This window comes from Phalacrocorax aristotelis, chromosome 2 (genome assembly GCF_949628215.1).
Source record: "Phalacrocorax aristotelis chromosome 2, bGulAri2.1, whole genome shotgun sequence".
In the NCBI taxonomy this organism is placed as follows: domain Eukaryota; kingdom Metazoa; phylum Chordata; class Aves; order Suliformes; family Phalacrocoracidae; genus Phalacrocorax; species Phalacrocorax aristotelis.
The window spans coordinates 100,967,421-100,987,199 of NC_134277.1; the positions used below are offsets into that span (position 1 = coordinate 100,967,421).

At 39.5% G+C, this 19,779-nt stretch overlaps 1 protein-coding gene across 1 annotated transcript in view; it reads right to left on the bottom strand.

Moving 5' to 3' along the window:
- The window catches only part of LOC142053209 (dynein axonemal heavy chain 5-like), a 178,601-nt gene that overhangs the window by 140,374 nt on the left and 18,448 nt on the right, over positions 1 to 19,779 (bottom strand). Inside the window, exons 12-25 of the mRNA XM_075084498.1 lie at positions 15,475 to 15,656; positions 13,512 to 13,631; positions 12,608 to 12,809; positions 9,498 to 9,593; positions 8,629 to 8,802; positions 8,446 to 8,535; positions 7,606 to 7,761; positions 6,480 to 6,619; positions 4,738 to 4,889; positions 2,753 to 2,960; positions 1,860 to 1,947; positions 1,620 to 1,743; positions 1,343 to 1,506; positions 82 to 174 (exon numbers count right to left, since the gene is read on the bottom strand). Coding sequence (XP_074940599.1) covers positions 82 to 174; positions 1,343 to 1,506; positions 1,620 to 1,743; positions 1,860 to 1,947; positions 2,753 to 2,960; positions 4,738 to 4,889; positions 6,480 to 6,619; positions 7,606 to 7,761; positions 8,446 to 8,535; positions 8,629 to 8,802; positions 9,498 to 9,593; positions 12,608 to 12,809; positions 13,512 to 13,631; positions 15,475 to 15,656 — 1,989 coding nt within the window. The remainder of the gene's footprint in view (positions 1 to 81; positions 175 to 1,342; positions 1,507 to 1,619; positions 1,744 to 1,859; positions 1,948 to 2,752; positions 2,961 to 4,737; positions 4,890 to 6,479; positions 6,620 to 7,605; positions 7,762 to 8,445; positions 8,536 to 8,628; positions 8,803 to 9,497; positions 9,594 to 12,607; positions 12,810 to 13,511; positions 13,632 to 15,474; positions 15,657 to 19,779) is intronic.

Sequence of the window (19,779 nt, forward strand, 5' to 3'; positions counted from 1 at the left end):
GGCACAGAACATATTCTTCTGAGATGAAGAAATGTTAACCAAAATAATAACAATTTAAAATAATCAACATAAAATACTCACCTGCTGCTGTTTATGATGTAAGTAAGCAAATTTCCACAGGGCGATATCTTTGGCTATTGATAATATGATATTTACTGCTTTGTTTACAGCACTCTAAAAACACCAAAACATTCACCTTGAGCACACAGAAATATTACGACAAATTGGGGGGGGGCGGGGGAGGGTGCTGGGGGCAGGCACAGAAAGGAGGGAAGGGATCCTTCAAACAATACCAAAATGGAAAAATTATACTTCTATCTTCACAGGAAATGTTCTAATAAGCATTAAGTAGGATCACCCAAAATACATTTTGTAAGGGGGAAGAGTACCCCATAAAGCTTTATCACAGTCCTTCTATGTTTATGTGGTTTTCAAACAAGTATATGAGACACCTTTATGAGCAGTAATTACGGATCACTGGGGATCGTAACTCAATTATAGCACTATTTCCCCTTAAACTGGTTAGAAACAGTTATTTATTAATAATAATAATAGTTTTCACATTCTCATCAGAATGCCTGAACACATTAGTCTGAATTTGTGATAGTATTGTCTATAATCCATATGGGCAGCTATATAAATTATTATACAACTTCTTCTATCGATGGTATTTTAAAATGCACTTTTGTAGTCTGATTTCTTACTGACACCACCATGAAGGCTGCAAATGAAATCTGAGAAAGAATTCAACTACTGATTTTGACAGTGAAAATGCTAAATGAAAAGTCCAAAAATCAACACCTTAAACAACTAATACCTTGTGAATAATTTCAGACATCACAGGAGATTGTAACTGTGTGTGTAAGAATTTTGCTGAATTAGTATAAGTTTAAAGGATTATTTAATTTTTTTCACAGTTTAGGGCCTCAGGCTGGTAATATTTTTCTTTACATTTCACTGCTGCAGAATGCTGATTCACAAATGATACTTTAAACTGATAACATCGTTTTATATTCTGAAAGAGTTTAGGAGACCAGGAAGTCAAATCAGGCTGTATCAATGGCATTCATTTTTATTTTTGCATTCACTTTGAAACCTTTTCCCCTAAGTAGAGGTTTGTGAATGAGAGTAACTGAGCTTCTAGGAAAACACTTCCTTCTACAGGCCTGCATAACAAACCTGATCAGTGGCTTCATGTCCTTAGCACCCAGTGACTTTTAATCTTTTTTTTTCCCTTTCTTTAAGTTCTTAAATAAGATTTTAATTTGCACATATTGTTTTAAAACAATGCATTTATAAATGTTTTACCATAAATGACTGAGATGTGCAATTATATTGTTACCTGAATATCTTCAAGACTTGGTCTCAAAACAACATTTGGGATAGCCAGTTGAACTTCAGCTTTGAACAAAGGAACCCTCTGTGTCTCTACAAACTTGGTCATCTGATACCTGGAGTCAACAACATGTAATCGGTGTCTTAAGGACTCTAAAGCAATCTTCACGCCTAAACAAATACAAAATTTAAGTGAGGTTATTTTTCTTTACCACAATAAGTTTAGGAAAAAAAATTTAAAGTGATATGAAAAAATTGAACATATCTGAAAAAGACAGGCTCACATCTGACTAGAGAGTCAGTATTCTTCTGGCAAAGCTGTCCCATCAGATTATAGCAACAACAGGACAGGCATTCTTGGCAGCGTGTTTTCTGTTTCATGTCAAGATGTGTACAGGCATATGAATCCTGAAGAGTTAAAGGGAAATTCTCAGGAAAATAACCATATTATCCAGCATGTAAGTGAAATATCAAGTATCTGACTACGTTATAAAAGGTTACTTTTTACACTGGAGAGGTCTTACCTCCGGAGTTCTTCCGGCATCTGCTTTCAGCCTGTGCTTAAGAATATCTATCAGTTCATACACGGAGCATTCCACTTGCTGACTCTGTCTAGAAAAACAACCTTACAGTCACCCACACAGAATTAAACATAACGAATATCCCTTGTTATTTGTCAGGCACACACCCCCAGTCCTACTGCACTGTGAAGAATTGTATGTGCAGGGAAATACCCTCATACTTTTCAGTTTGTTCCTATTGCTTGGGCATATGAAGAATGTAAGACATTAAGATATGCAGGCTACCAAGAAACCCATTTGTCAGACTCTGTTATATCTGATATAACCAGACTTCATAATAACTAAAGAAAAACTGTTATTTTCCAGCTGTAGTTAATAAAAGAGGATTATCATGATGATGCAGTTAAGATAATCTGTGAAATCAGAATTAGTAAAAAAAAATAAATAGAAGGTATCTTGTTTTGCACAATGAGCATAGACATCTTTTTGGAGACAAAATGAACAGCTATTCTGCTATAACTTGGAAAATAAGCATAAGCAAAAAAATTGCAGCACTGGGAGAATGGTAAGTCTTACATTAGCTAGCTAGCATTAAGCATCAAACAATTATGGGGATGAGATTGCAAGTCCTATCCATCTTCATTTTTCTTGATGATTAGAATGCTGTAAGAAGAAAAATACAAAATGCTAAACACTACTCTTGCAATTTTACACCTGCTGTGTTCAAGATACTTGGGAGTTTCTCCACTGCATCCTGAGGCCACTATTTTGCTTTAGACTAGTAGTCTGTTGAAAAAATTTTCACAAGTAAACTCTCTATGCATAGAAAAGTAATACATAAAATAAATAATCCCTCCCAAATATGGCCCTGAAATCTGTGCAATTAGTAAACCTACTGAGACAGTTTGTGAGCAGCAGAGACAGCAAGCTTTTCTGTCTGTTCCAGGAATGAAAGCACATCTATAGGTTCATCTTCTGGCAAAATTATCAGAGCAGTGTTTGACATATCCTCCAGAATTCTTTCAATTCTGCATTCCAGAGTATCTGCCGCTTCCTTGACTACATAGTCCAACTCCCTCAGGGTACTATAAACGCTATCAATAACTAAACAGGGAAAACAAAATGAAAACAAATGATGCAAAATACAGACCTCTTAAATCACACACACATGCCCCCAGGTATTACAATAAAATGAGGATTTAATGGCAGTGAAATATGCAATTAAGGCCTGAAATAGAAACATGATGGACTTGCTCTACTTTGGAGTCTTTAAAGGAAACCATTTTATAATAAATAGTACCCTAGCCTTCAAAATATCTCTTTTTTGTATTAAAGAACATTGTAATGAAACGGGTCAACAAAATACAATGGAAAACAGAAAGGATACAACTGTCCAAAAATTACTTTGGTCCATCTACATACATGCACAGTGAAATCCAGTACTATTATAATTGCAGTTAACTTATAAATTCAATAGTTAATATTCTTCTAGCCAAGATTACATACTGATCTTCTTTCATGTTATGAACTAACTTACTTTGGAAAGAAAGAAACTAAGTGCTTTAACAGATGTGTTTATAGACTACGTAAATAGGACTTTTTCTGAGTAGACTGGAAAAATTATTTCTCTGTCTTTCATACTTTTCATTGCAAAGAAGAAGGAAATATGTCACCTGACACCCTTTGTCTTTGTATTTGTTACCACAAGACAGTGTCATTTGAATCACCAATACCATTTCTTACTCTATGTAGAAAGAAATCACTATGGTATCTGAGACACAGCAGTGTGACAGTGGTGTTCAGCTGCTGATGCTTTAAGTGGAAAACATAATTTATCCCTATTAAGAAGTTAATGATGGAGCTTGTCTTTTTTATTGAATAAAACAGACAAATAATCCATCTGATTCCCTAGCCTTTTTTTTAATATATTAATTAGGTGGTCCTAAATCCATTTTTTCGCCCTCCTGAGTTTTAGTCTAGAAGGCAACCATGGGCCCCCATACTTCCACAAATGGATTAAGGCACTTAAGACATTAAGCTCGGGCACAGTGAATTCAGCACATCGCTAGCAGGTCAGAGTTATTTTGTAAACACTGAACAAATTTTTAAGAGTCCAACATGCATTCTGGGCATGTTAGACATTGCACATCTTCAAAAAGATACATTGTATTCAAGAAAAGCATTCACTTCGGGGCGTGATTCCACTTCAGCTGCAGCAGCAGGATACAAGAGGTACCCCAGATAGTCCTGCTGCATAACCTCTAGCTTGTCAAAAAAGGCCAGCTTCCACCAGAGCAAATCCTGGTCCAAAGAACCATTAAAACCTGAATTATAGCTATTCAGATACTTAACATAGTGCAGAAAGTATCTAAATGAATAAATAAATAAATAATATTGCAAAGACCTTCCTTATGATGTGTTACTAAACTATGCAAACCAAACACAAAAATTCATTTTAGAGCTATAAAAAAACCCGACCAACCCACCGACCAACCAAAAACCATAAAAAATACTTGCCATTGTTTTTTTGTGCTCTGGTCAGGCAAAGGTCAAGTAAACCTAAAAGGTGACCTGCCCTGCCTTAAGCCTTCGAGCCCCGTGCACTGGTGCCACATGGCAGAGTCACAAATGAACAGCTGCACAAACCCGAGCCCTATTTCACTTTCGGAACAGCTGCATCTGTTCCAGTTTATCTTATTGCTTTTCATTTTGAAGAAGAAAAGTGAAAGCCTAACACCAACCTACTTCAGCTGAAAACTGATTTACAAGCATTTTTTCCCCTCATATAGATGGAGTGCTCTTCCCAAAACCGACAAGGAAATATCTGGGAGGTACCACATAACAGCATCAACAGTTCACAACTTCTTTTCCTGCTACATACACTTATTGATGTTTGAAGAAGTCCATGACAGCTGTATCAGGCCTGGTGTAAGGGCATCCTCAACCTGTCCTATGAATGGTTTCATCAGTGGTTTCAGCATAACAGGAACCCCATTCAGACACTCTTTGTAATTGATCAACAGATTCTGGAGTCTGCAAGACATGATCATGTTCAGAATGTGCTTAATTCAGATATTTGAAACATCCAGAATTTTGGACATGTTTTCTGTTAATAAGATTTGCAAGTTCTGATCCCATGTTAAAACTAAGAACTCTTCCCGCAAACTAAGCCTCTTTCTCCCCACTAACAGCAGAACCGGACTGGGGAAATAAGCACCTCCAGCAAAGTGACTGTGATCAATTCCAAGAAACTCTCTTCCAAGGAAAATTAATTGCAATAAAAAACCAGGACATTGAAAACAGTATTTTTGTTCCCTTCTTCCTATCTCACAAGTCATGGTATGAAATTACACTGCTTATAAAAAAAGCAACATTCAAACCACTTAGGACACCAAATCCCAAAGAAAAAGAGGCCAAATTCTGAATCAAGACTTACCAATATAGTTCCATGAAAATGGAGCTACACAATGAAGCTGCATAAACAAGAATTAGAAGCAAACGCAACTCAGAAGTCAAAGATACAAAAGGGGTTCCTTACAAAAACTGCTGCTGCTGCAAAAAAAGTGTAATAGCTGTGTTCTGTGCCAGATTAAAACCATGACTTTAAACATCGTTACAACTCTATACTGAGATAACTCATTTGCAATATACCCAGAAGCGTTCTTCCTGTGTTGCTTAAGCAAAAATCTAGAGTCTCTGAATATTTATTCTTTGGCTGGGGATTCAGTCTGAAGTCTTTTTTAGAATAGAAAGTAAGTTTGGATATTTTTTTATTGCGAACATTTTCTGTACTTTTTTGTTTCTCTTGGATGGCAAAAGTTGGGGCTGTTGATTTTTAGAGGACTGTAGCACATCGAGTTTGCCTTGCACATTAGAAATGTTTGTCCTAAAACACTCTATGGATAATTAATGAAAAATGTCATATTATAAGAACGAAAGACTGAAAGCTTTAACAATAGAAAATGGCAGGAGGGGTTGAATTCAAGTGTTTATGAAAATTCTTGAACTTTGTCTCTTTTTGTCCGCTTCTATTTAAAAATTATCTAAAGAACACTCCTCACAAAGGATGACCTTTTTAAGACCTATCATCCTTGCTTAGAGTTAGAGAATTAAAAATCAGTATCCCTGAGAATGAAAAGAACTCTTCCAGCATAGAATCGGACTGTTACAAGAAGCAGAAAGAAATTATTCAAAATCGGCAAAAGTTATTTCAGATATTCAACATGAAGATCGTATTATAACTTGGGTGATGTATTACCTATACAAATGTTTGGGTTGTACCTTAATCAAGTGGTAAATTCGAGCTTGTTTTTCTAACACAAAAAAGCTTTGGATGTTAACTGTAATATTTTGGAGTGTAATCCCTTTGTTACAGTGCATAGATGACTGAGAAGTACCTAGAAGCCCCACTTACAGAGCAGCTGTTGCAGTAACAAAACAAAAGAATGTAGGCATTTTCTAGTAATGAGGTATTTGTGGAGACAGACACAACTGCATGTTTCCAATTTCAATTAAACTCCATCAAAGATAAAAATTATAAGAAATCAAAAGCATATGCAACAGATTCAAAGCTACAGATTCCCATTTGGAAATGAGAATTGAATCAAAAAAATGTTCACTCACTCCATTTGATGCCTTTTAATCTGTTCTTCATCTGCACACAAGCCAAGGACAATATCTGGAACTTCAAAATGCATTTTTTTCAGGTATTTTGTTTCATAAAGTACTTCCAGGACCACTGGGTCCAAGTTTACAAGTATTTCCTTCATGTAGCAGTACAGGGGGGAAAGAAAAGAAATAAAAAATAAGGCAGTAGTTTGGTAGTTACATGTAGCATGATATAACTAGAACATAGAACAAGATGGAAATGACTGAAGAAGATTTTTAAAATGGATACCCATGTTTCTACACAGATCTTCATCCTCCTCTACAAATATCTGGATTTTCCAAAGTATTAATCAACTAATATATTACACTGATTTCAGTTTTGTGTGACTCCTTCAGCGTGACCAAACCAGTTGGCTCCTGTGACTTCTTAAGTTTAATTCTAGTTCTGCACCTACACTCTGTGGAAACTAATTTGCCTTTTCATCTCAGTTTCCATCGGTAGACTGGGGAGAAATGTTGTGAAGGTTGACCTCTTTACACTTTTGTGGGCACTAAAAGCTATTAAGATGCTAAATAAATTTGAAAACTAGGTTCTAGTTGTCCATTATGGAATCATTAGTTAAAAAAATGCCACATTGTAATCATAATTTCTCTGCACTACAGCAGAAAAGATAATCTGTAAAGTAAGAATGGCAAGATTTTCTGTCTCAGCAAGCAGTTTTGAAAACAAATTCATGAATGATTGCAATATACTCAACACAGTGAAGTTAACCACTACAGAAAAGACCATGATCTAGTTAAAAAATCCTTCCTTGAGTAAAATTTTGGTTAATATGGGAAATAAAACATGAAACAATATCTAAAAAGATGTAGATAAATTAATAATAGATATGTATTTGCTAGGTACTGCCTCTTTTATTCCCTGAATGAGGCAGGAGCCTTAGGAAGAAGGGACATGATGAAGTCTGTACCACAAATATATAGAAAAAGGAAAAAAAAAAAAATACCAATTCAAGTAGTTCATATTTTTAACCCTCTTAAGATTATTTTAATGCTATGCTTGTCTATCTGTGATATGATTAAAGCAGTATGTGTAATACTAAACAATGCAACAGTAATACAAAGAATAAATCATATTTACCTTGGTTTCTGGGTGCCTGACAAGTAAGGAAGCACACAGAGCATTTCTAGCCTGGTCAGCAAACCTGCACCAGGCTCTATGATAAATAAATTCAAATTCCAAAAGAACTGCAGCCATTTTATTGTAGCTTTTAACAACGTTTTTCATTTCCAATGTCTGCCATTCAAGGGGGAAAAAAAAATGCAAACACCACTTAAACAATTCAGTGACTTTAACATAGTAGAAATGCCTTCCACTAGGCTTTTCCTCATCACCATCAAGAAAAGAAAACAAATAGAAAGCTTTAAGTTATCCTATTTTAGAGATAAGGTAAGACAGAGAAATAACACAAATAACATAACATAACATAACATAACTCTTCCTGATTTTTCGCCCTGGTCTTGCTCATAAAACAAAGTCTATACTATGACCTACACAAGGCACCATTGTCCCATTGAGAAAGCTGTAAAATTACATTCTGAAGTGTGGCTAGTGTTTGAGGTTAAATATCTCAGTCCTCTTCATTACAGAGCACAGCAGGCAGAAGGCTCTAAGCTTAGATAAGTACATGGCCAACAGTGCTACTATCAGGATTAACATGAGTGAAGCCCCAGAAGGGACAAAAGTACCAGCCTAAGTCATCACCTTAATGTCTCAGGGGAAGTAACTGTCCTGAGGTGCAGAATAATAATGCTGCAAAAAGGAATTAAAATCCTGGAGCAAACACTAACACCAATCCTGTTGGATGAGCTTGAATACAAGTTGCTACTAAAGTGAGCTTAGGAGTATAAAAATAAATCATGTGTCTGTTAATAACGTGCTTGAAAGCTTAGCAGAAATCCTCGTCTGCTAATTTCCAACCTTGAGAAGTGTGGTTTTCTTTTTAAGGAATGTCATTGGATGGTCAATTTTTCTGTATAACTGCTGAGCCCACATAATCTTCCCTGTTACCTAAAACACAGAAGATATGAGGTTATATTTCCATTAACTTAAAAACAGTCAAGACACAAAGTCATTTTTCTCCCTCATTTATTTCATTCTTACTGGTGGTATATTACGTGGTATAGGTGGATTTTCTTTTTGCTTCTGGTAGAGTTTTTGAACAAACTCTAAATCTTGGCTGTACTGATGAAGGACAATGGTATATTTTTCACTAAGATCAATATGATTTTCTCCTATTTGTTCAAGCTTCATCAGAAGTCCCAGCATCTGTTCAGTCTAAAAAAGAGGATGGAGCATTTAGTCCAGAAGATGTTAATAGTTCAGAAAGTCATTGTGTATAAATTGTTTTTCTAGTTCATTATATAAGTTATGTAAGTTTGCAAATTGTTTTCTAAGAAACACAGAAAACTCCATCCAGATGAGTTAGTGAATTTTACTTCTGTATTTTGTCCCATTTAGAATATATTTACCATACTATGAACCAAGAAACTGCTACCAGTACAGTATACTGGAATATTTAAATTTTTCTGACTCTCAAATCGTCACTCTTTTTTTCTGCCAACAGTTGTGGTTGAACACCTACACCCTTACTCATGCTTTATTAACATCTCATACAATGACCAGGGCCAGAACCAATGAACAGTATTGACATTAAGGTAACAGATGGCAGAAATTACACAGGAATAACTTAGAAATGCAACCGGAAGCATGGGGAACACCAGGATGAAGAAAGAAGATAAAATTCAGAAACTGGCAGCAAGTAACAGTGAACATTATCTTCCAACGCTTTTGCAAGTGACTTTTAGAACCCTTGTAATAGGTTTGATGTCCTCCTACATTATCTCAAGCAGCCACCAGCACAGTATAGAACACCGGCAGTAATAAAGGAGTTCAGTAGGAGCTGTGGGTACTTGGGTACTCAGCCTTTCTGAGCACCAGAACAAGGGATTTGCATTTGTAAAATTACTTACAGTTAGGGTCTTCTCAAACCAGGAATCCACAAATTCCTGTATGGATTCATACAATGCTGCAATTTGGTTCTTAAATTCAAGGTAATCTTTTTCAAACTAGAAAAGAGCAAAAGAAAAAAGAAAATAATCTATAGTGTTGCTTTCATTTCATAGAAAATTCTTTCCCTGAAGTTTTTATGGAATTTTCTTTATCTGCCCAGAACATGTGTCCAGCACTGAATTAAAGAGAACAGGGACACCACCAGTAACAAAGGCATTTACGTTCTAAGCAAAGCAAACAAAAATAAGAAGTGTTAGGTTATATGATTAAAGCCTCATCTTCATGAACACAAAGGAATACAGAGGAACAAGAACAGGCAGAGGAAATTAATAACCTCATCAGCGCGAACAGAACACACTCACCAGCTACTCCCAGCACTGCCACAGGAGAGCGCTCAGCTCAATGTCTAGGTATGCAAGCCATGAAGATGAGCAAACTGGCAGGCTCTCTAGAGACCTCATAGGTTAAAGGAGGTTATTGGCTAGGAGATAAGGGACTCATTACAGTTTACTAGGGAAGAGCATTTTGGAACTACACAAAACGTATTATGGGAGTTAGGGAAGAAGCAAAGGCAGGGATCAGTGTGGTTTGTGGGAGGAACAAGTGTGGAAAAATGGAGGCATGATGGGATAAAAGGCATCTGTCACATGTGAGCAGGTTGCTGGGTCAGTACACTTCTCTGGCCGTGCCCTGTACCTGATCAGCACAGTCTGTTTTCTCTTCTTACTTATCTCCCTTTCTAACAATTTTTATGGGTGAAAGGGTTCTCTCTCCTGTGTGTGGGAGCCTATGTACCAGCAACTGGAGTGGAAGGGCTTAAAGGCAGCTTATGAGAAAGATGAAGAGAGACTTTTACCAAGGCCTGTGGTGATAGGACAAGGGGTAACGGTTTTAAATCTACCCAAAACAGTGTTGATTTAGATGGGACATAACGAAGAATTTTCTTACACTGATGGTGGTGAGACACTGGAACAGGTTGCCCAGAGAAATTGTGGATGCTCCATCATTGGAAGTGTTCAAGGTCAGGCTGGATACGGCTTTGAGCAACCTGATCTAGTTGAAGATGTCCCTGCCCATGGCAGGGGAGTTGGACTAGATAATCTTTAAAGGTCCCTTCCAACCCAAACCATACTATAACTCTGTGGAGACCATGGGTCACTGGGACATGTGCACCTGTAGAGTCAGCAACTGGAGAGACTGGAGTGCATTGAGGTCTAAGCATCAACCACAGGGTAGGAACCACGGATCATAGCAACTAGAAACAATGGAGCATGTGCATACTGGGTGAGCGGGTGTGTCACATATAATGGTTAGAGAATACCAAGCCAGACTAGGGAGCAAATAGGACAGAGGCTTGGGAACCAAGTGTTGGAGCCGCCATAAGTCTGCACTGGGAGTAAAGAGACAAGAGTTGTCTAAGAGTTGGTTACCAGAGGGACCAGGAGGCCCAAGCCAGCTACCAGAGAGATGGTAGGGTCTGAAGGTCAGCTACTGGTAAGGTTATAAGCCTGGACCAGCTACAAGAAAGAACTGTTTGCATGTGTGCATCTCTGTGTGTCAGCAGCCAGGACAGCAAGGGGATCCAGGGATCAGGTAGAGGGCAGACTGATTGCCTAAGACCAGTTGCTGGAGGGACCCATAGTGCATGTGTCTGTGCATGTGTGTGTGTGTATAGTCTGAGTACCAGCAATTGGAGCGGGGCTGTGGGCCTTGGGTGGGGGATTCTAAGTCCAGGAACTAGGGAGACCTGGGTATCCAGGGGCCAGCTGTTGGACAGAGTGAGTGTGTAAGACCAGCTACTGAAGGGATCCATGTATATGTATTTTCCACTTACAGGCTTTCCTCCCGCTCAGCCAGAGGGGTACAGATGAGGCCCTTTAGTACTGTTTGGTATTATGTAATTGCTGTGTTTTCAGTTTGTGTTGAGCTGTGTGGCCAGACCTCTGTATAAATGTACTGTGTGTACATGCATGCCTATTGGGAATTGCACGCTCAGCCTCAGCTCAGTGGACCTGGGGACATGGAACTGCAACAGTCTCCCCTCTATTGGGCTACCAAATTCAGCAGCTGCTAACTAGAAATAGAGTATTTATCCAAGATAACTTGGGTATTTATTTGTAATAATTTTTCTTAAAAGTCCAAAAGACTAAGGACCTACAAAAAGAGTTCAGTACAAACTTCTTGAAGAAAGCACTCCACAAGCTTGGGAAAATAGTCCAGAATATACATTGCTCCAACCATTTAGGTGTAGAAAAGCCAGGCAATTTTTAAACACCTTCAAATTCCAGTTACCAGTAAACATTCTCTTTCAGAAAAGAACCACACAGCAAGTGTTACAAAAATGTAAGCCATCAGCCAGTTAGAAGAAAGCCAAAGGCACTATAGACTGAAATGTTTAAAGGCAAGTTCCTGACAGTTGCAAGCTACAGTTCAGGAAGGTGGGAGAGTAATTCAACATTTCTAGCACTTCTGTTGTGAGGCTATCAATCCTCCAAAGCAAGCAGGCTACAGCTCAAAAAACCCCCAGTTCAATTCCAGCATGTGCAGGATGTGTTAAAACATGAGTCTGGAGCACTTGAAAAGCCACTTCATTTTTTACCACCCTGCTCAGCGCTGGGCGTGATATCATTCAATTCTCCTCCTAAAATGTTCATCAAAGTGTCATTGCTACCTTTATGATAATACTGCTTTTACTATTCCACCAAATATTTTCATTAACACTGAGTAACTCTTACAACTAGATAAACTGTATTTAATGCATTGACCTGCCTGAATTAGTCTTCAGTCTGCAGTTCAAAATACACGCATCTCAAAACAAACAAGTTTAGGAAAAGTTGTTTGTAGCATTATCTGTCGCACAAAACCTAATTTATCAAAAAATAACAAAACTATTTGAAATAAAAGCCAAATTTACCCAAACACTTTCAAATTGTGTTACAAGATATGAAAGTATTATTATTACAGCAAAATACTATGTGCATTGCTATAAAATTTAATCTTCTTCACATAACTCCTGTGAAAAGCATAGAATTAAGGGAGTGATTGTCAGACAAGTGCTGAACGTATATACCTCTTTTTTTCTGTGATCCAGAACATCATACTGTTTGGATTTGGTGTTTGTAGCAATGCTCTGGTAACGAGTACTGATCTCTTCAATACCTTCTATTTTTATACGCTGGAGCTCTAAAAGGCTTTCCATAATATTGCTCATGTCTGAAATCTTCTCCAAACGTTTACAGAATGTATCAAGTTTTCCAAATATGTAGTTTTCGCTAACAATAAAGAAGCAACAGAGGGAATGTTATGCAGATCTATTTGTAATATTTTTAACCACGTATATTTAAACCACATATATTCTTCTGGAACTGCTACCAAGTTTCACATTAAAAAAATCTATGCTGTAATAATTACAAATCAAGTAAAAACCATTTGAAATTAATAGATATAAACCAGAAAATGCTTAATCCTTATATATGTCAATTAAAAGCCTTTACCACATTTTACAGGAGTTACTCTTGTAAGCAAGACATTTGCAGGAGATCAAAATGTGAATGTACAATACTAAGAAATGCTCCATGCTTTAAGTGCCAATACAGGTAGAACTCCCCTTGGCATTGTGATAGTCAGCCCAGCCCAAAGCTGACTAAATTGCCCTGGAGTCCTTTCACTTACATTCATGACTCAAATTTGTTGGGATTTCAGACTGTACATAAACATATGTATTAAATTAACACATGCATAAATTCCCCTGAAGTCCCCTTGGACATCTGCTAAATCAACAAGTGACTGGCAAAAACCTGCCACTGGCTTATCCTGAACAAAAAGAAGAAACCTCTGCAAGGTCATGTTCTGATTATAATAAATACTATATTTTAACTGAGTATTTAGCTTTTCTGCTAGCCAGCAGATATAATGACATCTCATTTATAAACTGTATAAATGAATATGATTCAATATTAGAGTGAATTATTTACCTGAAATCAAATTGCCTGTCACTTGGATTTTCCTTTAGCGCCTCCCTAATTCTCTGAAAGGATGCTTGGTACTGTTCTTTGAGGGAAATGCATTGTTGTATCCTCTTTAGCAATTCTTGCCTGAGGAAAAAAGCACAGAAGACAGAAAATCATCCTAAGGAGGTCTTCAAAAGAGTATAAACAAAGACAGAACATTTGAGTCAGATACGCAACTTTGCAAAATAAGAACACAAAATTATACATTACCTGAAAAACGCAAAATATGAGGGTTACATTACAAGATTTTGTTTTAAATTTGTTATCTGGATTGGATATTTGTAAGTTTAGGTTTTATTGTCATCAACCCAAAACTTTCACAGCATAGTCCTGAAAGGACTTATATCAGGTAAACCCTGGCTACTGAGTGCCTGCAGTTTGGCCATTTCTCATCCTCTGTAACTTTGGTAGTGCTGATGGGTTTTTTTCTTCGTTTGTTTCTCTGTTGTTTTCTAAGCAGACAAGGCTGGAGAGGTATTTTTCCAGACTACAGTAAGCATGAGGAAAGTCTTGTTTCTTTACAAAGACACACCAGGAAGATCTCAGTTCCTAAGGCCACAGATAGTTACATCTTATACACAGTTGTTCCTTAATCCTGTGGTACTACCGTACATGAAATATACAAATAAGGCATGGAAATCAGTCATAAGCAATTTTCCCAAGATGGTTGCTCCACTTTGGCTTTATCTTTCATCTTCTGAAAGATCAACGGGAATTAAAATGATAGTTAAACTTTATAGATTGAAACCACTAACTGGGACAGAGAGAAACTTTTGCAATGGGAGCAGCAGCAGCAAATAAGTAAATGAGAAGAACGTCTCAAAAATAAGTTCAGCTAGAACAAACAAAAAATGCATTCTATTTTTATTTACATTAATTCTTTAGAATAAACATAGACAGTACTTAATTGTTTACAGATAATTTCCGAAAAGCTTCCCTTTACCCACACCAAAATACAGGAGAAATCCAAATTACTTGGTAGATTTACTTTTATGTCTCCTAGCATGTTACCTCAGTGTCACCTTTGACTTGGCTGGAATTTAAGCAGAGACATCCTGACTGGCTATGTCCTGATGAAGTTTGTAAGACCTTTACCTTCTCACCTCAGCAACCATAATCTTGCTCCAGCTATACTCTTTCAAGAGACTGTTCCAATCATTACTTTCCTAGCTGATAAGTTTAGAAGTCATGCTCATCTTAACCCCTTTCCATGGTTTCCCCCTTTTCTTTTGCATGAAAATAATTGTTCTTATAGTATGTGTTCTTCCTAGGCTACTTAACTTCTGATCCTTCAGATACACCTGTTTTGCCAGTGACATCAGCACTCACCACCCACTTGTTAAGTTTCATACAAACACTTCTGTGCTTCCACTTATGCTGTATGTAGCACTTGGGAGCAGCTCCTTGGAAGAAGCCATAGAGCAACTAACTCATCCCTTTCTTGAAATGTCTCTCTTAGTCCTCCTGGCAGTGATGCCTACAAAACACCCAAGGGCGTCACAAGGTTTGCTGAAAACACTGTCTTTCCAGCTGACCTACACTGCATGATTCCTGGCTTTTCTCCAGCCCTTTTTCCTCCCCCCATCTCACCATTTACTTCTTACATTTCAGACTGCAAGCTCCTTGGAGCTGAGGCAAACTTTTTGTTCATTTTCTGTATAGTGCCTAACATTTGCTGAAAACCAGGGACTCTTGCTGTACTAATAGCTGTAACAAAAACAACAGAAATTAAGAACAAAACTAGTCTTTGGCATGTCTAACTAGCAAACTTAGAGTAAATCCAGCTTTTTAAATTTAAGGTGCCTCATTGGCACTGGTAGGAGGACAAGGGGCTACTTAAATTTACCTTTTAATAATTTTGGTGATTAATCTACAATTTTACTTCTAGAGTTAACAAAAGAAGATGAAATTATTAAAATATAATCACCTGTCCAGATCCCAGATTTTTGAAACACCTTCACATAGATACGTCTTGCATGTGTTAATCATTTGATTAGTGATTTTAAGAAGAAGACATGTCATGTGCTCTGATGTGTTGTAGTATGGTGATGTACAGTAGATCATACAGATGGTGTTCATTAAACTGGGTACCTGTTCCATCATTGTTACCTACAACAGGAAAAAAAGGGAAAGTCAGCAATTCAAATTTCTTAAAAATTAACACAACAGCAAATGTGGCAGCTCTGGGAATATGTTTGTCAGTGGATAAGTATCTTTTTGAATGTAACACATTGCTTTTGGAGACGTGAGCATCCACATGATGTACTTTCACAACCAGGTTCTCTACCCAGGCAGCAATATCTTGACACAATGCAGCAGCCCAGATGGGTTTGCCTCTGCGCTGCCAGTTGTTTTGCTTCCATTGTTGTAACCAGCCCCACAGGGCATTTGCCACCATCCATGAGTCAGTACAGAGATACAGCACTGGCCACTTTTCCCATTCAGCAATGTCTAAGGCCAGCTGGATGGCCTTTACCTCTGCAAACTGGCTCGATTCACCTTCTCCTTCAGCAGTTTCTGCTACTTGTCGTGTAGGACTCCATACAGCAGCCTTCCGTCTCCGGTGCTTTCCCACAAGACGACAGGACCCATCAGTGAGCAGGGCATATTGCTTCTCATTTTCTGGCAGTTTGTTATACACTGGGGCTTCTGAAGAAGCACGTGTCACCTCCTCCTCTGGTGATATTCCAAAGTCTTTGCCTTCTGGCCAGTCCATAATCACTTCCAAGATTCCTGGGCGACTGGGGTTTCCTATTCAAGCCCGCTGCGTGATCAGTGCAACCCATTTACTCCACGTAGCATCAGTTGCATGGTGTGTAGAGGGGACGTTTGCTTTGAACATCCAGCCCAGCACTGGCAGTTCAGGTGCCAGGAGCAACTGTGCCTCAGTACCAACCCCTTCTGAAGCAGCTCGGACCCCTTCATATGCTGCCAATATCTCTTTTTCAGTTGGAGTATAGCGGGCTTCGGACCCTCTGTATCCCCGACTCCAAAACCCTAGAGGCCGACCCCGGGTCTCCCCTGGCGCTTTCTGCCAGAGGCTCCAAGTAGGGCCATTCTCCCTGGCTGCGGTGTAGAGCACATTTTTTACATCTTGTCCTGCCCGGACTGGCCCAAGAGCTACTGCATGAACTATCTCCTGTCTAATTTGTTCAAAGATTTGTTGTTGCTCAGGGCCCCATTTGAAATCATTCTTCTTCCAGGTCACTTGATAGAGAGGGCTTACGATCAGACTGTAATGTGGAATATGCATTCTCCAAAAACCCACAACGCCCAAGAAAGCTTGTGTTTCCTTTTTGCTAGTTGGTGGAGACATGGCTGCTATTTTGTTGATCACATCCATGGGGATCTGACGATGACCTTCTTGCCATTTGATTCCTAAGAACTGGATTTCTTGTGCAGGTCCCTTAACTTCACTTTGTTTTATGGTAAAACCAGCTTTCAGAAGGATTTGGACTATTTTCTTCCCTTTCTCAAAAACTTCTTCTGCTATATTGACCCACACAATGATCTCATCAATGTATTGTAGGTGTTCGGGAGCTCCACCTTGTTCCAAAGCATTATGGATCAGTCCATGGCAAATGGTAGGGCTGTGTTTCACCCATGGGGCAGTCGATTCCAGGTGTACTGGACGCCCCTCCAAGTAAAAGCAAACTGTGGCCTGCACTCTGCTGCCAGAGGGATTGAGAAGAATGCATTAGCAATATCAATTGTGGCATACCACTTGGCCGCCTTTGACTCCAGTTCGTATTGAAGTTCTAGCATGTCTGGCACAGCAGCACTCAATGGTGGAGTGACTTCATTCAGGCCACGATAGTCTACTGCTAGCCTCCACTCTCCCTTAGATTTCCACATCCCATATGGCCATATGGGACTGTTAAAGGGTGAGTGGGTCTTACTTATCACTCCTTGGCTCTCCAGTCAACGAATAAGCCCATGGATGGGGATCAGAGAGTCTTGGTTGGTGCAATATTGCCGCCGGTGCACTGTTGTGGTGGCGATCAGCACCTGTTGTTCTTTGACCTTCAGCAACCCCACAACAGAAGGGTCCTTCGAGAGGCCAGGCAAGGTAGACAGCTGTTTAATTTCCTCCGTCTCCAAGGCAGCTACACCAAAAGCCCACTTGTAACCTTTTGGGTCCTTGAAATACCCTCTCCTGAGGTAGTCTATGCCAAGGATGCATGGAGCCTCTGGGCCAGACACAATGGGGTGCTTTTGCCACTCATTCCCGGTTAGGCTCACTTCGGCCTCCAATACAGTTAGCTCTTGGGATCCCCCTGTCACTCCAGCAACACTGACAGGTCCTGCCCCTATATAGTTTGATGGCACTAAGGTGCACTGTGCACCAGTGTCCACTAAAGCTTTATACTCCTGTGGGTCAGATGTGCCAGTCCATTGGATCCACACAGTCCAGTAAACCCAGTTATCCCTTTCCTCCACCTGGCTGGAGGCAGGGCCTCTCTAGTCCTGATCATAGTATTCATCACTCACTTCCTGTAAATATGAATCACAAGTGTCTCTATTAAGATCAGACAGAAAATCATCACTTCTGCTCCTCTGTCTGGGGAATTGCTTACTGGAAACTGGAGCAGCAGCTCTCCTAGAGAAACTCCCCTGAGTGATTGTTTTCCCTTGCAGCTCACGTACCCGTGCCTCTAGGGTCGAGGTAGGTTTTCCATCCCACTTCTTCATGTCCTCTCTGTGGTCATGCAGGTAAAACCATAGGGTGCCCCATCACGTGTATCCCTTCTCTTGAGCCAAGGGACGCTTACTCCTAATGGCTGAGATACTGGTCTGTACTGGTGGGGAGTAGGACATATCTTCTTTGAGTTGCTGGACCTCTCGGGACAGTTTCTCAACAGCAGAGATGAGCGAGGAAGAGAGATATGCTTCATACTTCCGGAGTTTATCAATCAACTCTGCCACCGTTGGTGTCTCGTCATCTTTCCAGGACATCGCTGCCAATGAGTTTGCATATGAGGATGGTGCGCTCCATACAAACTTCCGCCACATGGGTCGTGTGCACTTGGCTTCATCTGGATCTTTGGATGACCATTGATCATCCAGGTCACCATAAATCACCTCAAGCATGGCTAATTCCTTTAGATACTGGATGCCTTTCTCCATGGTCATCCATTTTCCTAGGCGAAATACAATATATTCTTTGAAGGGGTACCTTTCTCTCACTCTGGACAGGAGTCGCCTCCAGAGGCTGAGGGCTTGTGTCCCTTTTCCAATTGCTTTATCAATGCCCCCTTCCCTAGAGAGTGATCCCAATTGTTTGGCTTTCTTCCCCTCTAATTCCAGACTACTGGCCCCATTATGCCAGCATCGGAGCAGCCAGGTGATAACGTGCTCACCTGAATGACACTCGAAATCTTTCCGTATACCCCGCAATGCACTCAAGGATAGGGATCGAGTAGTTTCCGTTTCTTGTACACATTCTTCCTCTTCCTCCTCCTCTTCTTGTGATGGCCCTGGTTCCTCATAATCTCTTTCTAAATGAGTTGACTTTCTCTTCCAAGATTTCTTCTTGAGTATAGGGGTGACTGATACTGGCACAGGTTGGTCCTCTGGTTTAGCTGCAACGCTTGTCACTGGGGTTGGAGTAGCTGCAGTGTCTGTCGTGGGGGTTTGAGTGGCCGCAGTGCTTGTTGCTTTCCTTGTCTTTGTCTTTTTAGATCAAGAGACCTTCTCTTACCCTTGGGGGTACTGAATAGTGTTAAATAGGGCTTGATAGGCATGAGCTAGGCCCCAGCACATTGCAGTGATTTGTATCTCTCTGGAATTGCCAGGGTGACAACATATTTCCTCCAAATATTCTACTAATTTTTCAGGACTCTGCACTTGTCCAGGAGTGAAGTCCCACATCATGGGGGGTGCCCATCATCTTAGGCATTTGCCCATACTATCCCACATACCCTGCCACGCATAGCTATCGAGCCTTGGGGCAGATATCTGGATTATATTCTTAACCTGCTTATTAACCTTAGACAGAACTGACACCGTCTGCCAAAACAATACCAACAGATGTATCTTAACTACCCAAGGATGTTCAAGATACTGAAAAGTTGTTGTAATGAAGGAGGAGACATTATATAAGATGGTAGCTAAGGTGCCATTCTGTATTTCCTCCATAAAAAACCTCTCAGAGGAGGAGGTATAATTGCTAATTGTCTCCATGAGGTGGTAGCTGAAGTACAGTAACGGCTTCCATGCAAGACCTAAATAA